The sequence below is a fragment of the Hemiscyllium ocellatum genome, chromosome 5, assembly GCF_020745735.1.
Source record: "Hemiscyllium ocellatum isolate sHemOce1 chromosome 5, sHemOce1.pat.X.cur, whole genome shotgun sequence".
NCBI classification, from domain to species: domain Eukaryota; kingdom Metazoa; phylum Chordata; class Chondrichthyes; order Orectolobiformes; family Hemiscylliidae; genus Hemiscyllium; species Hemiscyllium ocellatum.
Window position 1 is genome coordinate 23,394,167 of NC_083405.1, and position 20,694 is coordinate 23,414,860.

Consider the following 20,694-nt stretch of genomic DNA (forward strand, 5'->3'; position numbering starts at 1 on the left):
TCTGTCTGTCTGTCTCTCTCTCTCTCTCTCTCTCTCTCTCACCGCTCTGTCTGTCTGTCTCTCTCTCTCACACCGCTCTGTCTGTCTCTCTCACCGCTCTGTCTCTCTCTCTCACCGCTCTGGCGCGCGCTCTCTCTCTCTCTCTCTCTCTCTCTCTCTCTCTCTCTCACACTCTCTCTCTCTCTCTCTCTCTCTCTCACACTCTCTCTCTCTCTCTCACACTCTCTCACACTCTCTCTCTCTCTCACACTCTCTCTCTCTCTCTCACTCTCACTCTCACACCGCTCTCTCTCTCTCTCTCTCTCTCTCTCTCACACCGCTCTCTCTCTCTCTCTCACACCGCTCTCTCTCTCTCTCTCACACCGCTCTCTCTCTCTCTCTCTCTCACACCGCTCTCTGTCCTCTCTCTCACACTCTCTCTCACTCTCTCTCTCACTCTCTCTCTCCCTCTCTCTCTCACTCTCTCTCTCACTCTCTCTCTCACTCTCTCTCTCACTCTCTCTCTCTCACACACCCATAAACACTCACTCTTCCCCCCTATCTGCATCAGCATGTTGGTCAAGTGTTTTCAAGATGTAAGGTTGTTTCACTGACCCTGAATTTATCAACATAATTAGGAATAATAAGTGTTTTGAGCTCAAGTGTATTGTTATACAATTTGTGCATTCAAAAGTTTGCTTTTTAAAACCTGAAGATTTGCTTAGCAAAGAGTGAATTTATGTTGTTCCTGATAGGAAACGATGTGGGGAGAAGTTCGTATGGAGCCATGCAAGTCAAACAAGTCTTTGACTATGCATACATTGTTCTTAGCCATGCTGTTTCACCACTGGCAAGATCTTATCCAAACAGAGATTCTGAGAGGTAGGGTATTGCAATTTTCAATTTATTAATGAATGATTTTCATGAGCTATAATTTAAGTGTATTTCATTTTGTTTCAGCACTCTTGGACGTATAATCAAAGTGACTCAAGAAGTCATAGATTATAGAGAGTGGATCAGGAAGAAATGGGGTGCAGGAAAGATTCTTGGATCACCTGATTGTGGTTAGTACAAGTGTTGTATCTAAAAGGAAGTTTAACTTATCATTTTTGTAGCCTATTAGTGAGATGAGTTGGTAGGCATTCTGACTGGAAAACTGACTAACTGCCTCTTTCTCCTCCCCTTGTGTGAGCTTTGCCTGCAGACTGCCAGTCTACCTTGTTGTGGTTATCTTTTGATTATGTCACAATCAATTGTGATGTCTTTTTTGTAAAATCCTGTATTTCATTCACTTCACTTAGCATGTTCCACAAACATTGTAAGTTATGCAAAATAACTTTTCATCATTAATTTAGGATCTGAAAACTAGCAATTTTAGAGAGAGATGCATATTGCACAGACAGACCTTTCATCTGGCTGACCAGGTTTCCCAAACTAAACTTGTCCAATTTTCCTGTGTTTGGCCCATATTTCTGCAAACCTTTCCTATTCATGTACTTATCAAAATGTCTTTTAAGTGTTGTAACTGTACCTGCTTCAGGCAGTTCATTCCATGTACGCATCACTCTGTGAGAAAATGTTGACTCTCCAGTCCCTTTAAATCACTCCCCTCTCACCTTTTAACAATACCATCATGTTTTGAATTCCCCTAACCAAGGGAAAAGACCCTGGCTATTTACCTTACCTATGCTGCTTAGGATTTTCTAAACCTCCTAAAAGATCAACATCTTGCACTACAAGGGAAAATAAGTCCCAACCTCTCCTTATAACTTAAACCCTCTATTACTGGCAACATCATTTGTAACCCTTTTCAACTTAATATTATTTAGGGCAGAATGATGTCTCAGTACTTAGCACTGCTGCCTCACAGCGCCAGGGACCCAGGTTCGATTCCAGCTTCGGGCGACTGTCTGTGTGGAGTTTATGTGGGTTTCCTCCCACAAGCCAAAGATGTGCAGGTTAGGTGAATTGGCCGTAGTAAATTGCCCATCATGTTCAGGAATGTATAGGTTAGGTGCATTAGTCAGCTGTATAAGGTAGAATAATGGGTTTAGGTGGGATACTCTCTGGAGGGTCAGTGTGGACTTGTTGGGCTGAAGTGCCTGTTTCCACACAGTCGGGATTCTGTTTTTCTATTCTATTGTACGGTGACCAGAGGTGTATGCAGTAGTCTAACAGTGACCTCACCACTGCCCTGTAAGCTGCAACATGACGTCGCAATTCCAATTCTCAGTACTCTGACCACTGAAGGCAAGCATGCCAAGTTCTTTCTTCACCACCTTACCTACTTCTGTATGCCATTTTCAAGGAACTATGTATTTGAACCCCGAGGTGTCTCTGTTCAACAACACACTCCAAGGCCCTACCATAATTATGTAAGTCCTACCCTGGTTTGTCTTACCAAATTGTAACAGCTTGCATTTACCTAAATGAAATCCTGTCTGCCACTCTTTGGTCTGTTTGGCTCAGCTGATCAAGATCCTGTTGTATTATGAGAGAACTTTCGCTGTCCACTGTAGCACCAATTTTGGTTTCATCCACAGACTTATTAACTTTGCCTCCTAAATTCTCATCCAAATCATAAAATGATAAACAACAGTGGACCCAGCATTGATCCCTGCAACGCAACACTTCGTTCTGGAAAACCTCTCTATGACCACCCTGTAGTCCAGTGCACTATAAGGTATAGTCCTGGACTTTGTCCTAAGAGTGTTATGGAAATTATTATAATTTGCAGACAAATATGTGCAATGCTTAAACAGTGGCTCACAGTTTGATTGTGAAAGAGTGTTTTATGTCCAGTAGCTGGTGAGTGTGTTCTTTTGGTACTACTAAAAGAATGACTTGCTGTTATTTTACTGAATTAATAACAAAACAGAATTACGATTAATTATTTATACTATGATATTGTCAATTAAAAAATTTCAAACTAAACCATTAAATAAGGTTAGTAATTGCACACCATATGCACTATAACTGCAGCTCCTGGGAAATTATGGTGAGCTTAGTTCTGGACAAAGGTGTCTGTGACTGCTGGACCTTGAAATTTTGGCCGAGTTTGCTGAACTGATGACTGAGCTGAAAACTTGATCAGACTTCAAAGAACAAAGCTACCTGGGAAATATTGTTCCATAGGTTACGTAAAACGTGAGTTGGTAAATGATGAATGACAAAAGGTTGCGATTGGAAGTAAGGGTCTCAAAGTTCGGTGAAGGCGAAGTCTGGGATTCACCCGTTATTTTTGAGGTACTTCCTATCAACGTAAACCAAAACAAGGACAGCAGGATGGACAAACTAGCAATGGTACTAGGCTGCAGGAGGCAGTCAAGTGAGAAAGTAAACAGCAATGTAATGATAGAAGTCAATATAGTTAAGGAAATACATATTCAACTCTACAGATGTGAACAGAAATTCTGAAGGATGTGTTGCTGAAGACACTTTGCAGCAGACAGAGACCATTTGATAGTAAAGACCAAATTCCATAGTCTGTATGTGAACAACGACATATCAAGGATGACTCTTTGCTGAGGATTTGAGGAGTTAGGGCCCAATTTTTTAAAAAAAACCCAAAATACTCAAAAGCTCCACCCCTTTTTAACTTGCCTATCTTTCTGAATATCTTGTTGTCAGGAGTATTTTTAACAATGATCTGCCCTTTGTTCAGTCAGATCTCTGAAATAAATGCAACATCATAATCGCAATGGATAATCTGTTGCTCTAACTCTGCAATCTTATTAACTATACTCCAGGGCTTTACTTGCATGCATTGAAACTTCGCTTTAGAGTTTGGTACTTTCTACATTACTCTAACTCTCCTGTTAACTTGCTGTTCTCTATTTTTGTGTTACCTGCTTCTCTGAGCATGTAATGCATCTGGTGTTACTTTCAAACACTCTGTCCTGGTTTCTATAGCTCTGCCAAGATTGCTCAGTACCCCCCCAACAGTACTAACAAAACACCCATCAAAAAACTTGCTCTAATCGTAGTTTAGATGCAACCCTGTCCAGTTTGTACAGGTGCCATCTCCCCAGAGTCAGTCTTGGTGGCTGTAGGAATCTGAAGTGCTCCTTCCTGCATCATCTTTCCAACTACACATTCATCTGTATCACCTTCTTATTTCTATATTCACTTGAATGTGGTATTGGGAGTAATCCAGACATTACTATTTTTTAGAGATCATGTTGGTTTTTTTTTAAACTTAGTTATTGAAATTCTAATAGCAGGACCACATTCTCCTTTCCAGCAATGTCATTACTACTGTGATCTTTGCCTGTCTCCCCTTCCCCAGAAGATTGTCCAGCAGCTATTCTGTGATAACCTTGACGTTGACAGGAGGGAGGCAACACACCAACCTGAAGTCACATTGATAGCCCCAGGAACATCTGTCCCCCCAAAATAAAGAATCCCCTATCAATACTGTTTTCATCCTCCTCTCCTCTGCCATCTACAGTGCACTACTCCAAGGACACATCACCATCGCCAATATCCAGAATGGAAAGGCCAGATAATGAGCTGAATTTCTCGTGACTCCTGATAATACCTGCCTGATTTGCTTGGACTGACTGGTAGTGCGTTAGCTATTTCCTCACTGCCTGCTCCCCTCTAATCTGTGGTGTGACCAGCTCTCTGAACATCCTCCTAGTTCTTTGCTTTGTGGAGATATCTCAGTGATCCAGATGCTGTTCAAGATCTGAAACCCAAAGCTGGAGCTTGTGCAGATGGTAACACTTCATGTACAGGAAGTGTCCGTGACCGGTGTTCCACTTGGTCGTGCTGTCTTGCAGTGCATCTACTTTAAACTTTTGAGCAACTTTGCTTATTATAGCGCTGTTGAAAATAGGGACGTGATAGATTATTGAATGATTGATTACTTTGTGTTCTTAGGAAAAGAGGTAGTAAATGCTGGACATTCCAAAACAGCTTAAATTGAATTAGGAGTATGGACTCAACAAAACTAATGACTGCAAAACCACAATAATCAAGAAAACAATGGCAATAGCAATAAAGTCTCAGGACCAGAGAGTTATGAGCTCAATCAGGAGGACCTCTTCTGTCTACCACGTGGTCAGCATACTCATTTGGGTTCCAACGGTACCACTAGAGTTTAGCCCAACTACCAACCTCATAAATTGGACCTGGGCCATTTATTCACCTTGTAATTTGGATGCTGGAAAAGGTGCAACCTTGTAGGATAATGGCTTCACTGATTCTTTATATTATGCAGTATCACGAATGGATCTCAGGTGTCACTTGTGCCAAGTATACCTCACATTTCCCTGGAAGGCTAAACTTTATCAAAGGTTTGGGAAATAGGTGAAGTTAACTGTTTCACACTGTTTCTATGGAGCAGCAACACAAGTGGTATTTGTCACTAACAGGGATGTTGCTGTCAGGTCAAAAGAAATTCTTCTCTCCTCAAATGATTGCGGTATATGAATTTCAGTGCTTGTGTGACGCTAGATACATTGGTTGTACATCTTAAAGACTGTCTCCTCTAGGATTAAAATACAAGAGGGTGGAAGTTACTGTATAGCTATACAGGCTATCTGTACTAGCAAATATAGTGAAGTGTTCTTCCATGCATTATTGGCTTTGAAGGGGGTTCAGCATGAGAATGATTCTTGAAATCCATGATTGAACTTTAAGGCCAGATTAACAAGCACAGTCATGTTCCCTGGAATCTAGAAAATTAAGGGGTAATTTAAGCAAAGGTTTTAAATTGGTAACTAGATCCAATAGAAACTATTTCTTCCCTTCACAGAATCTCAGTTTCATTTTAATGACTACTTTCCATGAATGAATAATTATTGGTTTGGCTAGTCTTTATTGACCATCTTTAGGGAAGGTAGTGGTGAGCGACCTGCATGAACCATTACAGTCCATGGTTAGACGAGACAACAGTAAAATACTACAGTTGATGCACATCTGAAATAAAAATTGTAGATGTCAGAAATATTCTAGTCAGCAAGCTGAACTGAATTGAATCTAGAGGCACGGTGAAAAGCTTTGTCTTGCAAGCAGTTACGTAGCATAGGTAAGTAAATAATAAGTAAACAGTGGCAAAAACAAAAACACAGGTATAGGCGAATGCTAAGAGTTTGTGAGTCCATTCAGTATTCTAACAACCAATATGGTAGAAACTTTTGAAACTGGCTGGTACATGTGTTCAGGCTTCTGTACCTTCTCCCCAATGGTAGAGGTTGTAGAAAAGCATTGCCAGGGTGGGATGGATCTTTGAGAATGCTGGCGGCCTTTCCTTGACAGTGGGCTGGTAGATGGATTCTGTAGATGGGAGGTTGGCCTTTTTGATTGTTTGGGCCGAGTTCACCGCTGTTTGTAACAATCTCTGATCTTGAATGGTACAGTTGCCATACCAGGTAGTGATACATCCAAACAGAATGCTCTTGATGGCGCACCTATAAAATTTAAGATTAGAGTGGTATCAGAACAGCACAGCAGGTCAGGCAGCATTGGAGGAGCAGGAGAAATCGACATTTCGGGCAAAAGCCCTTTATCAGGAATGAGGTTGGGAGCCTCTGGGGTGGGGAGATAAATGGGAGGGGTTGGGGCTGGGGAGAAGATAGCTAAGAGTGCAGTAAGTGGATGGAGGAGGGGATAAGATAAGAGGAGGGTGGAATGGATAGGTGGGACAGAAGACTGACAAATAGGACAGGTCAGGAGGATGATGCTGAGCTGGAAGGTTGGAACTGGGGTAAGGTGGGGGGGAGGCAGAATGAAGGGTATTCACCGTCATGCCCAATTTTCTCAGCTGCCTGAGGAAGAAGAGACGTTGGGCCTTTGTAACCAGTGCATCCACATGAGTCCAAGAAAACCTGTTATGGATGACCACTCCCAGGAGCTTGACACTCTCTACTCGTTCCACCACTGTGATGTTAATGTGTAGGGGGGCATGCATAACATCCCGCTAAAAGTGAATAATGGGTTCCTTGGCTTTGTCGGTATTGAGAGCTAGGTTGTACTCAGTGCACCATTTTTCCAGATCTTCCTCCTCCCGTCTGTAGTCTGTTTCGTCGCTACTGACAATGGTGGTGTCATCAGCAAACTTGTAAGTGGCATTAATCTGGTATTTGGCGACACAGTCTTATGTATATAGTGAGTAAAGTAGGGGGCTGAGTACGCACCCTTGGGTGGCTCCAGTATTGAGTGTTAGTGATGATGAAATATTGCCCCCAGTCTTCACTGATTGTGGCCTGTCAGTCAGGAAGCTGAGGATCCAGTTGCAGAAAGTTGAGCCTAGTCCAAGATCACTAAGTTTAGTAATCAGTCTTGAGGGATAATGGTGTTGAAGGCTGAACTGTAGTCAGTGAGTAGAATTCTTGCGTAACTGTTCGTGGTGTCAAGATGTTCTAGTGAGGAGTGAAGGGCAAGTGATATGGCATCTGAAGTGGATCTGTTTCCCAATAGGCAAATTGGAGTGGGTCAAGAGTAGTGAGGAGGCTGGAGTTGATCAATGCCATGACCAACCTTTCAAAGCACTTCATGACCACTGAAGTTAGGGCCACTGGGCGGTAGTCATTGAGACATGCTTCATGAGCCTTCTTAGGCACAGGAATGATGTTGGCCCTCTTGAAATAGGCAGGGACAGTGGCTTGCTGCAGGGAGAGGTTGATATGTCCGAGAAGACCTCTGCCAGTTGATGTGCGCATGCTCTGGTACTTCACTTGGTCCCATCGCTTTCCTTGGATTCACACAAAGGAAAACCGATCAGACCTCTGATGCAGTGACTGTTGGGATAGGTTCATCAGGACTTTTCAGAATGGATGTTACCTCTCTGCTGAAATTCTGCTCAAAGTGAGCTTAGAATGTGTTGAGACGATCCAAGAGGGATATGGCATCATCTTGCATGTCTCTTTTTAGAACACAGAGTCCATAGAGTCATAGAGATGTACAGCATAGAAACAGACCCTTCAGTCCAACCCATCCATACCGACCAGATATCCCAACCCAATCTAGTCCCACCTGCCAGCACCCGGCCCATATCCCTCCAAACCCTTCCTATTCATATACCCATCCAAATGCCTCTTGAATGTTGCAATTGTACCAGCCTCCACCACATCCCCTGGCAGCTCATTCCATACACGTACCACCCTCTGCGTGAAAACGTTGCCCCTGAGGTCTCTTTTATATCTTTCCCCTCTCACCCTAAAGCTTCACCCTCTACTTCTGGACTCCCCGACCCCAGGGAAAAGATTTTGTCTATTTATCCTATCCATGCCCCTCATAATTTTGTAAACCTCTATAAGGTCATCCCTCAGCCTCCGACACTGCAGGGAAAACAGCCCCAGCCTGTTCAGCCTTTGTTAGAACCTCTGTAGAGAAGTGTGGCGCTGGAAAAACACAGCAGATCAGGCAGCATTTGAGAAGCTGAAGACTCTCCTCGGATGCTGCCTGACCTGCTGTGCTTTCCCAGCGCCACACCTTTTGATCTCCAGCATCTGCAGTCCTCACTTTCTCCTAACCTCTGTCGAAAGATGAGTCGATGTTTCTGATTGTTGATATTTCAGGTCACTGAACTAGAAAGGGTTAGTGATAATGAGGCAAAAATGTGATGGGTGAGTGAAAGAATAAAAGTCAAGAGCTGTCAAGACTGGAAGCAGACGAGATTAAATAACAACAGGTAATTGGACAAGACTAAAGTGGATGGCATTGGAAAAAGTGAAGAAAACTGCAGGACTAGAATTGCACTAAATGGGAACAGCAGAATCATATTAATAGCTGAGATCTGGAATTATAGTGGAGCTCGGGGATAGGAGCTGGAATACTTGATGTTGCACCTGAATATTGTAAAATGTCCAATTGAAAGATGAGATGTTGTTCCTCAAGTTTAATTTGAACTTAATTTGAATAGTATAGGAGGTCAGGGACTGACTAGCTAGAGTAGGAACAGAACAGAAAATTAACGTGACCGGCAACTGGAAGTTAGGGGGTCTTGTTTGCGGTCTAAATTGAGGTGTTTGGTACAGTACTCAACCAGTATGAATTTGGTGACTACTCCTTTACAGCCTTCCAGATTTAACATTGAGTTCAGTCATTTTAAATCATAACCTATTCCCCCAGTTCTCCAAACAGCAGCTGTTAGTGTTCATTTTGTTATTCACAATTTTACTTCAATGAGATTATGCTTTTTGTTTCGTTTCTTGTCCTATTACATCTTTCTTTGTCTTGCACCATAGTCTTTTTTGTTATTTAATCTCTCCTGTACTCCAGTTGCAGAATTTGCCCAGATTACTGCACAAATCATGAAGTAGTCTGTCACACAGCTGTGTCGTTCAGCACCTCCCACAACTTGTAATCATTGAAAATGTCAACTTTCCTACCCTGCATTTAGATTTCAAGCTCTAAATATTTAATTAGATTTACGTGAACAATTTCAGTTAGGCCTTTCCCATTGTATGCCCCAGTCTTTAATTCATTTGTTCTAGTTAAAGTAAAACAATTCTAAATTGATGTTTAGTGATTTTGGTTTCCTGTTTGTGTAACTGTAAAACTGCATTAATATAGTTGATTGCATGGACAATCTGGTGATATCACTGCTGTTCCATGTTCTGACTGCCTGATGAAGAATACTACAGTCAGGTGTAGAACTGTTGCAGGTGCTTGAAGTGAAACATTTGCCAGAGGGATCAATTGATGTTTTCTTTATGGTCAATGTTACATGCAATACCTGGCCCTTAGTTTGCATTGATTGTTTTTCTTTGAATTACAACTTTGTACCGGTGGAGGCATCCATTGTAAACATTTTATACAAATTGTTGCTGTTCTAATGTTTCTACATGGTCTTTTATTTTCCTTTTCAAATCAGATAATGGTGTTAAGATTGAACCAGTGGATAAGGCTACTGGTAACATCATCAGAGAACAGCAGCAAAGCAGAGATTCTGAATCTCACTATAACCAAGCATCACCAATGTCTCTGTCCAGTCCACAGCAGCTCTCCTCTGCCTCATCATCTTCAGCTTCATCACTGTCTGGAAGTGATATAGTGAGTATAGTCAATAGTTTATTAATGGGATTTTCAATGAATTTTTGTAATCAGAATTGCTACCAAAATACTGTTTAGTATTCATAATGTATGAATTGTTTAGAATAATGGTTCTTTAATCCTCATCTATTGATTCATGATTTAAGTCTGATCTTGGAACAAATTTGTATTAAAATAGTACTACTTTAAATAATTGGTTAAAATGGCACTGTGAAAGTGTTTTTAATGGTGCTTTTAACAGGATTCTGACTCTACTCCATGCACAACTTCAAACCTTCACCACTTTGGTGTCCCAGCATTAGCTCCTTTGATGGCAACTTTAGCACCTACACTACCTATCCCAAGTGGGAAACCACAGACAAACATAACAAGTGCATTGATAGTGACTTCAAATACTCAGGTGAGAAAGCTGTTGTCCTTTCAAAGTAATTGGGTCTTGCTGTCAAATTTGCAGCCATTTCAAACAGGGGTGGCTAATTTTTCAGAGCACAGGCTAACAGATGAAATGCAAGTTTTCAGTCCCTTCTGCTTGGGTGCTGAGAAAGCGATGCTTAAGTGTATCCAATCTGCTGTGAAGGTTCCATTAACATTTAAAACAGTTGTGTGCCATATCCTATGCACCACCTTCACTTCATTTCTTGTGGCCATTCCTCTATTCCAAATAATACTTCTGGTAGTCATTACTTGGCTTTCATACTTCAGATAATTATTTATTCTATGTAAGGTTTTATTTTTCTCTCGACAAAAGTTCAGTAGAGCAGAACAGTTGACATTGAAAATATTTCAGCACTGTTTATTGTCATTCCATCACGTTTCTTACTTTGAACGACTTAAGTTTCTAAAGTTAATGTTCTGACTTTGAATCTCTCTCAATTCAATATGAAGAAACCATACAAATAACATCTACAAAGTTATGAAAGGAAGAATCCAATTTTTTTTTCTCTATGTATTTTCAAAACATAAAATTATTTTGGCCAAGGATAGGCTGTTTCACTGACTCTGCATTTATGTACCTAGCACCCTCTTCCAAACTCCTGTCTGAATCACCACCAGCCATGTTTCTCCCTCTTTGTTGAGCATTGCTTTTAGTACCATAAGTATATCTGCTGGGGTTGCAGAATTAGCAAGCAACGAAGGTGTTGTTTCAGTTGTAGAGAGAGTGAAATAGTTGAGCTGCAGTCAGTTGATATGATGCGTTGATATGAACCACGTCCAAGCAAGATTGGAAGTGACAATAACCACATATTTAACAGAATTAACATTCCGCTTATATATTCATTGGCCACCCCTATCTAAACTTTTATATTGCCAAATGCTGTAAAGCAGCAATGTTTAAGTGGATACAACGTTTCTAATTTAGAAAATTGTCAGGAACCGAGGGACTGGTCTAATGGAGTTTTATTTTAAACTTTGAGGTGTTACATCAAACCAAGTACAGATTTAAAGAATTTTTAATTCTAAAAATATATTTTTTAAAAAAACTTAAGTCTAGCTTTAAAATGCATACTATGAAGTTGTGCAATTCAAGTGCAAATTTCATGGGGTGACAAAATACCCAAGTTGTGTTCATGATGCGTCTTATCTGGGAATTTCTAAAATCTTGCAACCAATTCTTCATTTCAGTATCTGATGACTGAGCAATTTTTAAGAAAAAATTGCTTTTGGAAAATAGGCACTATTGGGAAGGCAACATCAAACAAAAAAGCAAGTGCGGGTTTGGAGCCAAATTTAGGATAGATTGGGTAGGAGTGGTGGGCTGTCTTCCCTCCAAGGATTTATGTGAATATGTCGATAACAGTACGAAGTAGATGCACTGTTTTGCTTCTAAAACCCAAAAATGCTGAGGCCAATTAAAGCACTTCCAGTATTTCTATGCTTGAAGCAGTTAATCAATGTAAAATAGTGATTGGTTGTGACCTTTCAGGTTTATTTGACTCTATACACCATCAAACAAAGCCTTTATTCACTGATCCATCAGGGGAGCTAAGTGGAGCTGTACTAACTATGTAAAGCATGAATTGAATAAACTATTTGACTCATCGAGCCCATTCCTTTCACATTCATATAATTTTCTTTGAACAGTCGCATCATTTAGATAGACTTTTTTCCAATAGATTGTAGAAAAATGTCAATTGTGTTCTTCATAATGTTCTTGATCAAAGTTTATTTGCAGACTATTTTAGTTTAAAATTAACCACAGTAAGCTTACAGAATTTGCGAAATGTTTTCTCTTTGTTCCACAAGTAATAGTTCACAACATTCTGCAAATGTTATTGATCATAGTCTTTTTTTTGAGTGGTAACTTCTGATCTATGCCATTTTATTGAAGTAGATATTTAACATAAAAGCAATGCCACCATCTGTTTTGTTGCCATATATAGTTGAGTGATTGGTGAATTACTTTTTTATTACCTCAACTGATGAACAATTATTTTAATGGTTATTATTTTAATGTTATCATTTTAACATTTAGTTTTTAACTGAAATGACAAAACTTGTTTTGCAAAATGTAGGACAGTAAAACAGAATGAGAAATGTACTAGGGTGAGAATATACTTGGCAAATAAAGCTTCTGTAGTTTTAGCTTACATAAAATTTATTCCCTAAAAAAGCTGGTTATTGTTAATTTGTTAATTTTGTCTATTTTGCTACCTTCCAACACAGGCTAGGATTGGTGTCTCACCAGCCAGTATTGGTGTTTCTACACACCCTGCACTTCCTTCCAGGCAGGTTTGTATTGAAGGAGCACCACTGAATCCTGTCACTGCTGTATACCCTATTCCCCCTACTGCATCCCCTAGCCTTCTGCCAAGTCTGTATATACATCACAAGGTAGGAACTAATGGAGTCGAAACAAAAATTGAACTTTGCAGTGCTACTGATGAATTGAACTTAACTTTTGGAATGCATGATTCGAAAATATCTGAAGTTTAAATTGTATGACACATAGAATCATTTCAACGTCGGACACTAATATTATGCAATATAATTAGGAAATGTTTTAAGGGTGAGTGCACCAGTATTGCCAACAAGGTAGGTTTCAAGTCTGGTAATATATTTTAGAAGCGTTGAATGGAGGCCAGTTGCTTTCTCCACAGAGTAAATTTCTTAACTCCGTATCCAGGGAGTGTTTTGTATGGGGAGGTTAATGTACATCCAACACAAACTTAAGATCAAATATTTTTCCCTTATTGGCTGGAGACGAGAGTCCAATACAGGGAAATCTTAAAAGAAAACAAATAACTGAAGTATTTTGTTTCACCTAAAAGAGGAAGTCCAAGTTTAGTACCATCTGCCACAAAATTGTGTGTACCATGCAGCATTGGACCACATAACATTTATGTCTATTAATTTATATATACCCCAAGTTAATAATGCCAGCAATATTTATATTTGGACTTATGATTTGTTTGGTGCCACAAATGAGGCACCATTTATTAAAGAAAAAGCAGTTCTTTTCATGGAAAATGGCCCACAAAATCGAAACTGGAACAAAGTCCGACAAGGAATCCAAATTAATTACTTGAACCTCAAATTGGAGTAGCATGGCTTAGCCTGAAATTCTACACTGCCTGGAATTTGGGCACGCTTGGCCTACATGTCGTAAAATATAACGGAACAGTTTCAAAGGAGTTGCCATCTCTACTCAGTATGCTTTGAATATGGTTAAAATGACTTACAATAGTTTCATTTGCTGCTCTCTTGGTTATAAACCTCTTCTCTAAAATCAAATCATGTTTTTGTTTGGAAATTTAATGCACTTGTCTGAAATACTCTTTGCCATTATGTCTTCTATAAACTCGAAGAATTTCAGTTGTATATGAAAAATATTTGTGCGCTGCTCTCCCCCTGTAACTTTGACAACAGTTTAATTATATCGTACATATCACTAAGTCTCAGGTTTGATTCCTAGTCTGCATTATTAAATTTTGGATAGTTTTACAGTGTATCATTGCATTCAGTACCCGGTGCAAAAGGAAGATACTTTCCAGTGTTCTTGTTCCTGATTACTAGACTCCTGCTCGCAAGTATTGTATGAAATCGCCATTAGGATAGAATCTGACTGTAATACTTTCTCAGTACTTCAATGATATTAGAGTCAAATGTATAATAACAAATTTGTTTAATCCATTTTGAGATTAAACATTGTTTCTGGGAGTTGAGTTGTAACATGCAGCTAATGGTAGAAAGGGAGTTAGTAACTTTTTAACAGTCATTTTAAATGTTTTTAAAAAAATAAATAATTGAAACTTTAGTGCTGATTTGTTTTGGCGTTTGCAACTCTGCTGTGTTACAGCCACACCCTGAGCCAGCCAGTATTTTTTTATTTACAGATTAGACTACTGTTGGACCAGAGAGAAATTTTGTTCGCCTTTATTTGTTGCCTTTTGATGGTTCATTTTCTTGGGTTTCCAATTTGGGATATGCAGAGGGGATATTTCATCTGGGGCTTCAAATATTATATGAATTTTGGTTGTCTCCCTAAATCAGCATTGATAATCAGTTTTTGATATCCAAAGTTGTCATATTCAGCGACCCTCATTCCCATACTAATATCCTTCAGTTAGATCAATGCTCTGTCCAGCCAAAGCACAACTTGCTTTGATTTATACTCTTATCTATTAATGGAGCTCAGTCGAGGTACATAGGAGATTATGCACCGCAATCTCCAATTTTTGGTCTTTCTTACACATGAATTAGAAAGTTTGGTGCTTGCTAGGTATTTCACAAGTGGAATGTTACAGCTAGGCGTTGTTGTGTTTCCGGAATATCCATTCTCTCTTTCTAACAGGAGTCACAAATGATAATAAGTGATAACAATGCTTGATTTTTTTTCCTCGCCCATCTCCCTGTCAATACTAATAACTGCTATCTCCCTTCCACCCCCAAAAATAAAATTCACTGCTAAGGCAGTAGCAGCCAAGCCATTGTACAGACTAAGGGTCAGACTTGGAGACTGTATTTTTACAATGTAATTTTTAATGAAATGAGTGTTGTTCTTTGGATTTGATTACTGAACAAGAATTCCTGATTTCTGATTTTAATATCTGTCTTTAACAGCAGCACAGTGGCCCCAAATATTCGGTGAAGGGACTCCATAATCAAGGCTCCAATCACAATACAGTGGGTGGCATGAAGCAGCCAGTCATTCACAGGGGGCATAACCAATATAATCGCAACACAAAAAGAAGAAAACAGACACGGGACCCAATAACTGTTAGTTTAAGTCGATAAGGTGTGTGAAACCATTAAATATCATCCTCAGTCTTCACATAAAAAAGGAATGATCTTGGCATCAGACTGGAAATAAAGACCAGCATTTAACTGCAGTTAGTGGGTATAGGTAATATCTACAACTGGCTGTTTGCATGTGTCCGATATGCAGTTGGACTCCATTTTGCAGAACATATCATCTTGTGCTAAGTATTTGTGAAGCCTTATTGAATATGGAGGTTTTGCTTCCCATAGTTTTCAAATCACTGCTGGAACGGCTCTGGTGATAGACCCGCAAGAGCTTGAGCTTTCACCACAACATTCTGCAGATGATGGGCACTTCCTGCAATTCTTCACAAGCAGAGGCAAATTTAGGGATACTTTAATCCAAGATTCGTTCTTGTGGCTGACCTAGATGGACATTTTCATGGCAATTATTTTTGCCGCTTCTTACTCATTGTTTCATACATATATCAGAACTTTTTACTCTGTACATATTGTATTATTTGTGCAATAACTGTTTTTCAAAAGTTTTTATTTAATTTTCATATGATGTTATTATCACATGTTTAAGTTATATTTAAGTGAAAGAGGGAAACATTTTGAAGTTTACAAATCCTTTCCCAGGTTGCATTATCTAAGTTTATAGAGGATTCTTAGTTTGGCAGGTTTGATATTTAAGCTGAGTGTGCTAACACCATAAGGGATTTTGTTGAGTAGTTCTGGCTCCTTGATTCACTGCATAATACTCAATACTAACCAGAAGTTTTAAGGGAATTTAGCGCAACTGGAACCATCTTTTCTTCTGCTTGTTCATTATTTGTGTTTTAGGCTGCGTTTTCTCAGGGTCTGTTTATATAGTCACCTTGAATCTTTAACTTCTGATTTGAATAAGAGCCAGGAACGCAAGCCTTGCAACACTGAAGAGGCATACTCAAACAAAACAAAATGTGTGTGAACTGGGAGAACTTTGTTCCGTGTTTAAGTTCACGCTAGTCATAACAATGTAACCTGTTGATGTTGGGGTCCAGATGGCATTTATGAATGATGTTCCCAGCTAACAGAATGTGGTGGAAGGAATTATGTTGATTCTATTAAGGAATCTGTATACCAGTATGCGTATGTTCTATTAGGAGCAAAAAAGAAAAAGTACTTCATCTGCTGTATGCATTTGTAGGGAGTGTTTTGATGCAGTATTGCAGTCGACAGCAAAGAGTTTAACCATCTATGTTGCTGGCACTTAATGGAAATTACTGATGCATACAGTTAGACTATGCAAGATTTTTTCATGACAACCACTGTTTTTTGTTACCTTTTTGGAAGAGAGAAAAATTACAGCCTGCCTAAGCCCTACGTTTTAACGAATGTACCACAGTTGTCCTAGGAGATTTGTCATGCCTTCTGTATTGCCTGAATTAGGTTGAAATTTAAACGTGACAATATCTCGAGAATGGGTGCTAACCCAACTAAACACTAAAGTGGATGATGTCCACTCATGGAGGTGGTTTTGTTTTGAGATAATGTTGCCATGACATTCAGGAATTTGTAGGAAAACACTTGGAAAATTTTCAAGTTGTTTAGACGTTTTCAGCAACACAATACAAGAATATTTCATCTGTAAAATGTTACTGCTTTATCAACGTGTAATATTGAGAGCTCACTGCTAAAGTTTTCTGTTGCATGCTATTGACTTGTTTAGCTAGTGTGCTTTATATTCGAGAGCATTCCAGTAAAGTCCACACTTTGTCTTTGTACATACTGTAATTTCATGAAAATAATGGGGAACTGCAAAATTATTTCGCAATGGGTCAAATTTGTAGGACTTTACAGAAGTAACCTTTAAATTTAACAAAATTGCCCCTGTGAAAATGGAAATTATCATCCAGTGGAAACTCCATAACGCTCTAAAGTAGGTCTTATACTTTCCAATATAACTAACACAAAAATAAACTCGAGCAGCTATGAAATCTGTGCTGATATCAGTGTCTGTATTAAAATAACAGCAAATGCTGTACATCTGAAACAAACAGAAATTACTGGAGAAACTTAGCAGGTCTAGCAGCATTTGTGAAGAGAAAATTGTTAACATTTCGAATCCAGTGATCTGACCCTTCTTCAGAGAGTTGTTTTATCTCTGCAGTTGCTGCCAGACATGCAGAGCTTCTGCAGCAATTTCTGTTTTTGTTTATTTGCATTATAAATCCATTGCAACACTCGTGATTAGTTTAGTTTATTTTATTTATTCCGTCATCAAATATTCTGAACAAGATATTTCTGTTCATTCGAACTCTAGAAACTTGGCTATAATGTAAGGCTGCATGGCTTAACATTCCAGCCCTGAGAGGATTTTTAGGGCAAAAGTTTGGATATTGTGTTCTCTGCTTTAGGCATAATTATTCATTCCATGCATTGGAACACTTCTACAATCAGTATCCCATTTACCCCTGCTGCTACCTTGAAATTGAGCATTTAGTTGAAGCAGAGAATTCTGATTTCAGCATTGGAGCTTCACTGTACCAGTGACTAACTTGAGTTCTCATTTGCCTTCAGAATTGTGGATTATTGTCCCTATTCTCCAGTAATACCAGTTAGCTCTGTAACTGACATAACTGGACAGAAAATGAATATGTCTCTGCACAAGTTTCTACACTAAAATAAAGCAACCACAAAATTAGGATGATTTATCTTGCACAAAAATATACTTCATTCTTATATAAAGAAAAAACTGTATCTTGGACACTACTTTTCCACAAAATGCACGAAGTTCAAATGATTATACCGTTGAACTTTAAGGGCATAAACCATGGAAGTGAGATATGGAGATTTTTTTAGCTTTTCACGAACATCAGTGGAAAAAATATTCACTATGCTACGTTGATTAGTGACATTTTGAAGTGCATACAAAATGGACCAGTTGCTACCTTATGTTGAATTTGGGCTCCCCATTGGCATTGCTACTCTTGTTTATTCACACAATCTTCTGAATTTTGCAAAGAATCATTTTAACACACTAAGTCATAAATTCTGATTTTATTTTTGGACAGGCTTTTGTAATTAAAATCTACCAATTTCAGATGAGGTGGGGAAGAATTATTTTTATGAAATTACTGTACAAGGTAACAGTTAAGTCATACTGGCAATCCCAGCAAACACTACAGCTCAAACCAAAGCTTTAAATGATAAAGGTAAATTTGTGCTGAAAGGTTTTCTATTGGTGCATAACATCTAGTTATTTAAGCTTCAGCAAAGGTAGAAACACATTACTTTGTAGCAATTTGGTTTATGCAATTAATATCTGAAAGTGCTGTGTATTTTGTGGTGCTGGATAACCATCTGTATCATGTTCAAGTTCTGTCATGGTGAACAATGATTTGGCCTGACTACCACTGTGGGGTTGTACGTTTTATACGTACAAAAGGAATCGTGTTTAGGACTCTACTGGGGCAAGTAAAAATTGAACATTTTTTATGTATAGTTTTCTATTCTTTGATTATTTTTAATAAACTTACTGAAACAATTGTATTTGATTATACATATATAAATGTGTCTTGTACAACAGGTATAAGCTCAGCCACAAGTTTTTGGTTCTCCACCTTTATTTCCTTATCTTCGACCAATGGTAGTTTCTTGATTATTTGTTTTTACAGGTGGTCGTAAGTATTTCTTACTCGGAACTACTACTGCTAAGGTGGAACTACACAGATATTCATGTTCTTTTTGCTATTCCTTCTTCCCTACCACTGACTTCCATTGCTACAAAACTTTCTTCATCCTAAATGCTGACACATACTATCTTTGTCTTCCTTCATGCTCTGCAAACATATAAATTCAAATTTAATATTTTCATTTCCAAATCCAACAATAATTTCAACCTATCCTTCATTTTTGTAGCCCTTTTTGGCCATAGCCTTCCTAGCTTTTGGCCTGCTTTTGACTTATTTTAAAATTAACCTACCCTTGACTGCACCATTGTTCAGTGTTTAGTTTCTGTAAGTCATACACCTTTAAACACACTTATTTGTTTTGAATAGCCTATGTATTGATCACCTTCAGTGCATAATTGGCACTTTTTTTTTTACATTTGTACTAATAATTTTCAATAAAATATAAACGGTGGCTAATTCCATATACCTGCATTCCTGTTCAGAACATAATCACCAGGTTAATAGAAGTGCCAAATATGATGCATGCTTTGGCACCTGTATTATCCAAATTTTTTGCAAGCAAAAACAAATTGCTGGAAAAGCTCAACTGGTCTGGCAGCATCTGTGGACAGGCATCAGTTAACATTTTGAGTCTGATAACCTTTCTTCAGAACTGATGTTACTTACAATTTGTTTGGTAGAAAATTTGTGACTTGGAGAAAGCAAACTGAACTTCAACCTTTCCTGGCCATTAGGAAATGTAAAACCAGCACTACAAAGATCTCTACCCTGCACATAGTGAAATAATCCTTGACTCATTACTATTTCATATGTTTCTAGGTTTTCATTTGTACTTCTGAAAACCTTCTCAGGACAGAGGTGTAGTAATTACTAAACCAGATTTAGTCCTTCAAAGCTCAGAAATTTCAGTTTGTTAGTTGATATGGACTCTCCTAGGACTACCTTTAAATGCAGTCCTTGCTACTTCTGACTTCTTGAGCAAGCTGCTCCCTAGAAAGAATGGAGGTGGAGTTCTCCCTTTCAGTGGTTGGAAGTTACTGTCTGAGTGAAATTATTGTACAAATTGTCAGCACTGGTTCACCTGGAGACTCTTGATTAGAGTTGCTGTTTCTAAATGTGGGAGCTAACGTGTCCCTCGAAACTGTTTGGGGAAAAACATACTCATCTGGCATCATGTTACGGTGCTTTGCATTCCATGCATTGCTTTAATGTGCTGCAAAACTTACAGACGAAACTTGCAGCTGTTTGTGCACAAGATCCAATAAACAAGTGAATCATTTAAACCGTTGATATATCAAAAATCAAAATACCAGATCAGATAGTGCCTTATAAAAGGGGAAGAGATTTTTTTTTCAGACTATTGATCTTTCTTCGTAACCTCTGCAGAAACTGATTCCAGATTATGTAAGGATATAGTAAGTTGATGAAACAATCAAGAGCTCCGTCAAATGATCTGAGTGCTTTGGGAATGGGGATCAATGAGTTGGAAAATGGAGATGTTAGTAAATTTTATAGACTAAATTATTGAACTGACTGTAGATCAGTCAGGACTATTTAAGTAAAATAAAGTATTATTAAATAGGAACACTACACAAATAACTGCTAATATTAAAGAAAGTTTGTAGTACAGTGGGAAAGCTGCTAGAAATAAAATGACCAGAAGTGGTCCGATGGCTCTGAATTCACAAAACACGGATACAACATTTATGTAACTGAACAAAACTTGAGACATAGTATCTGATGCAGTGTGATAGTCTCAAGAAGGTGAGAATCTCCACGATAATTATTCAAGGATGCAAGATGGGCCTGAATGGTGGTAAGCCAAGCATTTTAA

The 20,694-nt window shown here is 38.7% G+C and overlaps 1 protein-coding gene across 6 annotated transcripts in view; it reads left to right on the forward strand.

Annotated features, from left to right (window-relative positions):
* tent4a (terminal nucleotidyltransferase 4A) overlaps window positions 1-20,694 on the forward strand; it is a 111,480-nt gene that overhangs the window by 79,596 nt on the left and 11,190 nt on the right. For 2 of the 6 annotated variants that reach the window (XM_060824578.1, XM_060824580.1), the window contains exons 8-13: window positions 735-861; window positions 940-1,043; window positions 9,803-9,981; window positions 10,223-10,381; window positions 12,646-12,813; window positions 15,043-18,741. In XM_060824578.1, the coding sequence (XP_060680561.1) occupies window positions 735-861; window positions 940-1,043; window positions 9,803-9,981; window positions 10,223-10,381; window positions 12,646-12,813; window positions 15,043-15,216 (911 nt within the window). In that variant the 3' untranslated portion in view covers window positions 15,217-18,741. Of the gene's footprint in view, window positions 1-734; window positions 862-939; window positions 1,044-9,802; window positions 9,982-10,222; window positions 10,382-12,645; window positions 12,814-15,042; window positions 18,742-20,694 lie in introns of those variants that run through there. The other 4 variants (XM_060824579.1, XM_060824581.1, XM_060824582.1 and 1 more) reach the window with 4 other exon arrangements.